Consider the following 7,735-nt stretch of genomic DNA (forward strand, 5'->3'; position numbering starts at 1 on the left):
GCACCATCTAATTTACTAGCATATCTATCAAGAATATATGTGTTATTATTTGGATGGTTGATATTTGATAACATTTATCCTTTCAAGAATTCACTTATTCATTTCTAGTCAATCAAATAGTGATATATGTATTCTTAGTAAATTTATTCATTAATTAGATAATGCCTATAACCTTACTTACAGATATATATTTTTTACTTCCCTCCTGTATTTTTTAATTACAAGTTACAAAAAAATCAGAGAACAAAATAAAATTCATATCTAAATAAAATAAGGTAAAATATACAAAATATTTTTACATGTTTTTATGTGTATTTTATAAATATGAGCAAAATAAGAAATCATATATGATGTTTGGGATGAAATAAATATTATATTATAATATTATTTTAAATAAGCAAACACAAATTGATAAAAAGGGAAGTGTTCAATGCATCAAGATATTTATTATATTATAATGTAATTCTAAATAAGTAAATACATATTGATTAAACGGAAGTGTTCGATGTACCTAAATATTTCTGGTTGTTATCTCTATGATTTACGCATACTTAGCTATAACATTTAAAATTATTATATATTTTTATCTTGCTACATGAAATGACCCTTTAATAAAAAAATTTACAATAAAATGTAGAGGCACCGATATTTTTTTCTTCCAAATTTTGGATACCAAATGATGTGAGCTGGATCACATGGCTTTAAATTTTGGATACTCTAATGAGCTGGATCACATAGCTTTAAATTAACAAAGTAGTGACTTTCGTAATACATATGATTCAATAGTTCTTATCTAGCTAATTTTAAGAGATTTAGTACTTGGCCGACTTATCACATAGCTTTAAATTAACAAAGTAGTGACTTTCATAATTCATATGATCATATGATTCGATAGTTCTTATCTAGCTTATTTTAAGAGATTTAGACTTGGCTGACTTACAATCTTCAAATTTATGGTTATTTTTGAAACAATTCTAGAGAAACATTTTTATTAAACTTTGGACAGGTCAAGATTGGAGGTTAATTACAATAAAACAATTGTTAACTATTTCATCGATACTCTTCTAGAACAATTCCCTCAAAAATACAAAAATGCTAACTCGATTGTTAATTAATTCCCTTCCCCCTGGACAGTTATTCTCGGAACACCCTTATTTGACTCCACGCGAGATTCTATTATATCAGAGGAAAGATTTATTGCTCAGAATATTTTAGTCACAAACACACACCAAAAGAAAAAAAAAAAAAAAGAAAAAAAAAAGAAAAGAAAAGAATAAAGATCATATCTAGCTTTGTTTTTGCACAAATATGCGAGACCACATTGAGTGGAAGCTTATCCATTAATAATTCAACAAATCTCCACAATCCGAGCCAAAAATAGAAAAAAGGACCACCCTAGGCTAGAGAACCGTTATGCAAATCAACCACGTTTTGCATTTGGAGCTTTGTTTTTGTCCATAGGATGCGAAAGGACCACATTATATGGAAGCTTTAGTCCATAGTAGGCCTCTAGGCTACAGAACCATTATGCAAACCACGTTTTTTGCATTTTGAGCTTTGTTTTTGTCCATAGTCTACGAGAGGACCACTTTACATGCAAGCTCATTCAATGATTACGAAGTTAATTGCACTTTAAAACCTTCAGCTTCAAGTTTTATAATTTAAACCCTTAAGGTTTTATAATTTGAACCCTTAACATCTTAATTTAGCAATTTAGGTTTTTGATTTTTCAATTTTGTACAATTTGGGTCTTGTTTAACTTTTAACTAGAGGGTTTAATTGATATCTCACATAATTGGTATTAAACTACATAAATTTTTAAATTAAAAGATACTAAAGTATAAAATGTTAAATTTATTGATAAAAATTTTGTACTTTGATACCCTTTATTTATTTATTTTTTAAAAAAGTTGGTACATATCACCTAATTGATTAATATTAAACTAAATCAAATCTTAAATTAAAAGATACTAAAAATATAGATTTTTAAAATTAGTTTTAAAATTTTACATTCTAATATCTTTTTAGTTCAAAATTTGATACATTTTAATATTGATCACATGAGAGGACTGTTAAACTATATCAATCTAAAGTAAAAAATACCCAAACTGTAATAAGTTGAAAAACCAAGAGCTTAAATTGTTAAGTCAAAAAGCTAAGAGTATAAGTTGTAAAAAACTAAAATGGAAGGATATCAAAATTCAATTAATCCATAATAATAAAAAAAAAAATCTCCACAAAATTTTTTCATGCAAAAACAGAAAGAACAAAAAAAAAAAAAAAAAAAAAGGAGCACTCTACTTATGGATGCTTTTGTCCATAATAGAAAAGAAAGAAGCTGAAAGATTCTGCAAATCAACCACGTTTAGCATTTCTCCGTGGAATTCTTTGTTGACGGTATGCTAGAGTGTGTGTGTGAGAGAGAAAGAGAAGAAAAAAAAGATTTGTTTTTTAAGTGTATTTTTGAAAGAAACTTTTTAAAACATTCTCAGATTTTTTGTTTTTCTTTTCCTATTCGGAAGAGAAAACAGCAAATTTCTTTAAAATATAGAATTTCATTATTTGTCACCAATACTATGTGATGACTATAGCTCAAAATAAAATAACAAATACTAATTGGATATATTTGATAATATATTGATTTTTGATTATCGATTTAATAATAAGGGAAAGTGAACACTTAAAGATTATCCATTGAATGGCCACATGGTCTATGAGGTTATAATACCGATCTGTTACCAATAATGATAAATATTATTAACAATGATAAATATTATTTTTTATAATTTTTTTAAAAGAAGAAAAAAATACAATTATAAAGTTTATATCTATTAAGATAGAAAAACAAACAATCATAAATATCTTAATTATAATCACCAAAAATAAATATTTTAATTATTTAAGATATAAAAACAAACAATCATTTAAGTAATTTTAAGACTTAAAAGAAATCATAAATGTCTTAAAATAATATTGTTAAGGCTTAAAAAAAAAAAAAAGGAAAAAGAAAAATCTGTGTTGCAAATGGAAATCAGTATCAGTACTGCTTCATCTTTAAATATTGCTCAGCTAGCCGTGCAATGTACAAGCTAATTAGAACAAAATCAAAAAACATTCATCTTTATCCATCTCTCTCTCTCTCTCTCTCTCAATTTTACTACTAGTAGATCCATGGCTTCCGACATTATTTTCCTCCCCGCTGCAAAGCTCCGAGTGCTTGCCGAACGAATTCATCTCATTGAACGAACAAACTTAGCGGACATCCAATTTGCTTCAACAACCGAAGAAGTGGTTTATCTCCGAATCTCCAACTCCAATCTTCAATCCGTTGGGAGCATTCTAGATGCAAGTGATGCAGCAGTGACCAAGTATGCGAGCGACGCCGTTCGCCGTCCTATTGCTTCTCTCATCTTTGCTTACACAGAGACATGCCTCAACAATGCGCTGCAGATCTTCAACAACTACACTGTTCGAAAGGACAACCTTGACAAAATCACCACCCATCTCCAAAACCTTATCAAAGAATTGGATGATCTGGACACTTCCAATTCCGCCGATGTTACGGCTCTCACCGAGAAAATCGAGAAGTTCAACGAGGCTATTACCAACTACACCAAGATGATTGCAAATACCCGTGCTTCTGAAGATTTCTCTAGACGTCTCAAGGACAGCGGCATCGACTTCCCTACCTTGGTCCGAAGGTATATGGCCCATACTGCATGATCTCTTTTTATCATATGATATTCCAATATCTATTATATACATACATATATATATATATATATATATACCCTAACTTTATTAAGTACATGGATGGATATATGCAGGTATCAGGCAAATCTTGGGTTTTCTGGACAATTTGAAAAGCTGACAGATGAACAGAAGATATTGGTAATTAATTAACTAACCAAATAGATTTTGCATCTAAAATAGAATGTATAACGGACCGACAAGGTAACATAAAAAATATATATATATATATATATATATATGTATGTATATATGATATTGAGTATTGATAAAACTATTTACAATACACTCTCAGATTCTGAATGGTTCCATTAGTTTAAGATGAAATCACTTTCTCTCTTTTAGTTTAGAATATATTATAATTTTTGAAAAAATATCAATTGATAAATTAAATTTGCAACTTAAAACCTTATTGTGTTTTGCATTAAATTGAAAAAAAAAAATTCCGAAGAGATCAAACATGCATGATTTTAATTGGATTTACAAATATATACGTATATACATGCAAATGCCCAAATTAATAAAAAAAAGTCCAAATTAATAACCCTTCATTATTATATAGAGATATTTTTTTAATATTTGTTTAATTATATGCATGTAGGTGTATGATTCAATAATAGAGGCTTCAGGTCGGGGAAAAGTACTCAATCATAAAGTTCTAAAGGCAATTTCTGTGCCAGGAAGTTTTCGAAGCAATCAATTGAAAGATATAACCATTGAGGATGCTTTTGGAAAAGCAGTGCTGCTGAAGAATGCAGCAGTCATAACTTGGAATATATTTACGGCTGAGCACCCAATCAAAAAAGTGACACGTGATGCAATTGTGAAAGCAGCTAAAAAAGGAGGGGCATTATTGGGAGATATAGTTTCAGCTGCCTTGGAGACATTAGAGGTTGGAGAGGCATCTGCTCTGTTCGTTACAGGGGTTGGATTTGTGGTTGGCTTTGCGGCAGGTTTTATTGTTGGTCAAATTGCTGGGGCTGTTTTCGATGCAATTTTCGGCTCAGGAGGGTCTGATCCTCTGCCTAATCAAGACCAACTCTTCTATGCAGCTACTATGCCTGATGGCAAAGAGTTGGCCAGACTTATTGCCTAGACTTCCACCATATCAAATAAATAATCTAAGCTCGGTGCATGTCCAATAAAAATAAAAATAATAGTCTACTAGACCATCCTTATTTACCCAAAAAAAAAAAAAAATACTAGACCATCCTTTATACAAGGAATTAATAATTTCCTCTATGGATAATGTTTTGCATCTTGCTTATGTATTGTTTTGAATTGCACCAATAAAATAATTTACGTTTGAGTAACTACACTTGCCAATTTATTTATTTTTCTATATATGCATTATTATTATTAGAATAAAATATTAATCATATGATCATGTTATTTATACATGTAACACTATTTGAGACTCATTAATTCTAAACGAATAATGCCATGATAAATTCAATAAGAACGTCCAATAAATTTAGACAAAACCACGGCTTTATAGGTTCCATTTTTTCAAATAAAAACTTTTAATATGTCATTTTATTAGATTAACTTTTTTATTTTTAAATTTGAACCATTGAAGCAATTCAACAATTTATAATAGAATACTGAATGAGAAAACCAACTAAGTTGAACTGCTATATTTAAAAATCATAAAAGAAAAAATTTGGGAAAATAGTGTCCTTATTGAAAGGGGCAAACCATCCACTTGATAGGTTTCCATTTTTATTTTTTTGTTATTATGTTTATTTTTTTCCCACGTGTCAAACTTTAAATCCTATTTTTAAACCCCCATAGTTTCCAACTAATTTTGCATGCATTCAACCATTAAAAAAGATTAAAAAAAGAAAAAAAAAAAAGCTCTACAAATTCTAAAAATTTCCTAATTTGAGCTTGCGTCTTACATAAGACGCCCAAAATTGGTCCGAGGGAGTATGGTGCTCTTAACTGAATTTTTTCCCAAAATTGGAGTCAAATATTCATGGCGTTTGAGATAGCCAAATAGGGAAAAGGGAGGAAAATGGCAATTGAAAGTGCTGGAGAAAGAATGGATTGGCTTTGCAAAATATGGATATTGATTTGATGGATATGACGGTACTTCCAGTGTATGAAATAGATGTTTAATCGGCCCCAGCAAATGGCAATAGCCTAACTTTTTAAAAAAATCTACCTATTCTCCAAAGTTGCACTTCCTTCTCTTACAGACCACAAACTGATGAGATTCATGTGGGATTGTCATGTATAGGTCTCAGTTAATGTTGGAAAATCTAGTCCTCGCAATCCAAAAAAATAGTACAAGGGTAAATTTTTTTTGCAATGCATAAATAACTCTATACATCCCCTGGTGGTGTTTATTTACCAAAAAACCACGGCCAACATTTCCCCACTTTTTCTTCTTTCTGAATTTGAAAACTTATAATTAAGATAGTCTAATTTTTACCCAAAAAAAAAAAAAATTAAGATAGTCCAAAAATAAATATAATTTACCAAAAATACAAAAACACTTTGAAAGATTCCTATATTCACCAAAATACAAAATAGTTTTCTTTGTTTACTTATAATTAACAAAATAGAAATACAAAAAAACTTGGAAATTGAAGATAGACCACATCGGTAGGCACGCAAGCATTAACCTTATCAGTTTTATTTTTTCGGTCAGGCAAACATTAATCTTATTGGCGTGGAAATCATCCACTTGATAAAGTACAACATAATTCTTCCAAAAAAAAAACACAAAAAGAAAAGTACAAGCACACTTTTTTTTTTTTTTTTTGGTTTTCGTCGACAAAGAAACTACATAACACAGTGACAAATCATAAATACTGCGTGCCTTGCACTAGCATATTTGCGGCCATCTTATTCTTACACGTACATAAAATAGTACTTAATTTTGGCAAATTAAGATTATCCATTTATTTAAGACTTTTTCTTAGTAGTGACACCCTCCAAGGTCATTATTCCCACAAATTCAGGAGAAGTGCCTTCACCAATTGTCACATTCGAATGACATCCATTCCAAGTATCCTCATGCCGAGTAGATTGGCTTTCCAACAAACCTTTAATATAGTCCCAATGATCAGTTTCATAATGGTGACCTTCACGAATTTCAGTATAAGCCTACACACAAATCATAAACAATATTTTTTAGAAAAAAAAATATGAAAAATAAAATTCATCAGCAGATGCCAAGTTACTATATTATACCGTATTCTCTATTCACAAACATGGATGAAAAATCCATATTTGTTTGTTAGTATAAAAAAAATAAAAAAATAAAAAAAAACAATTTTAATAATATTGAAATTTGTTTGTTGTTACTTACATGATTATCACCAATATAAGGAATGCCCCAAGAGAGCATCCAGTCACAGACGACATCGTTATCGTTGTAGCCGCGGTAGACGATGGCGGATTCGGAACCGGCAAACCAAGAAGGGTGGACATGGAGAAAAGCACCCCACTGCCCATTTTGAATCTTGGCAGGGTATGGAGATTCATAGATATGGCCATGCCAGTCTTTTTTGCCGGAATATGTTAAAGTGTCTCCGGTGGCATTGTAAATCATGCACTTTGCGGAGATTCCATTGCCATACTGTTCCTTAAGGCCATAGACAAAGTTTTTAGCATCCACCTCATTTCCGGCAAAACCTCCAAATTTCACGGCAAACGGCCGCCGGACGCGCCCGGATCGGACGTCCGAAGTTTGGAGGCGATTTTTCCCCCTCCACCGCCGGCCACCGCGAATCGGCACTATTCCGGCCGATATACAGTACATGCGCCATACACACATCATCCTCTCCTCAAGTCCGGCCTACCCACCAAAAATCACGGCCATCGGACCACCGACACACCGGGATCGGAGCGTTTTCCGGCGAGGGGTCGGAAATCTTCAAACGGTGATTTCTCCGCCGTCCGACCTCCGTTTTGCTCACCGCCGGTCTCGTTGGATTTCTCTCCTCACGATCTACAAGTCTGCAAAATTTCACAG

At 31.5% G+C, this 7,735-nt stretch overlaps 2 protein-coding genes across 2 annotated transcripts; one reads left to right on the forward strand and one right to left on the reverse strand.

The window, feature by feature from the left end:
* Window positions 1-3,015: 3,015 nt before the first annotated feature.
* On the forward strand, window positions 3,016-4,907 carry LOC107416227 (uncharacterized). Its single transcript, XM_060816196.1, has 3 exons — window positions 3,016-3,701; window positions 3,828-3,891; window positions 4,352-4,907. Exons 1-3 carry the CDS (start codon window positions 3,172-3,174, stop codon window positions 4,844-4,846), a joined length of 1,089 nt encoding a protein of 362 aa, XP_060672179.1. The 5' UTR covers window positions 3,016-3,171; the 3' UTR covers window positions 4,847-4,907.
* Window positions 4,908-6,357: 1,450 nt separating this feature from the next.
* Window positions 6,358-7,381, reverse strand: LOC107416210 (23 kDa jasmonate-induced protein). The gene is made up of 2 exons (XM_048471319.2): window positions 7,070-7,381; window positions 6,358-6,864 (listed from the first exon to the last, which is right to left on the reverse strand). The coding sequence occupies exons 1-2, from the start codon at window positions 7,310-7,312 to the stop codon at window positions 6,664-6,666; spliced, it is 444 nt and encodes a 147-aa protein (XP_048327276.2). The 5' UTR covers window positions 7,313-7,381; the 3' UTR covers window positions 6,358-6,663.
* Window positions 7,382-7,735: the final 354 nt, after the last annotated feature.

The sequence above is a fragment of the Ziziphus jujuba genome, chromosome 4, assembly GCF_031755915.1.
Source record: "Ziziphus jujuba cultivar Dongzao chromosome 4, ASM3175591v1".
Taxonomy (NCBI): Eukaryota; Viridiplantae; Streptophyta; class Magnoliopsida; order Rosales; family Rhamnaceae; genus Ziziphus; species Ziziphus jujuba.

Excerpts from the sequence above, each read along its gene's own strand:
- LOC107416210 (XM_048471319.2), bottom strand. The coding sequence starts at position 7,312 with ATGATTTACAATGCCACCGGAGACACTTTAACATATTCCGGCAAAAAA. Across the intron at positions 6,865-7,069 it reads CTTATATTGGTGATAATCAT|GCTTATACTGAAATTCGTGA; the intron begins GTAAGTAACAAC and ends ATTTGTGTGTAG.
- LOC107416227 (XM_060816196.1), top strand. The coding sequence starts at position 3,172 with ATGGCTTCCGACATTATTTTCCTCCCCGCTGCAAAGCTCCGAGTGCTT. Across the intron at positions 3,702-3,827 it reads TTCCCTACCTTGGTCCGAAG|GTATCAGGCAAATCTTGGGT; the intron begins GTATATGGCCCA and ends GGATATATGCAG. Across the intron at positions 3,892-4,351 it reads CAGATGAACAGAAGATATTG|GTGTATGATTCAATAATAGA; the intron begins GTAATTAATTAA and ends ATATGCATGTAG.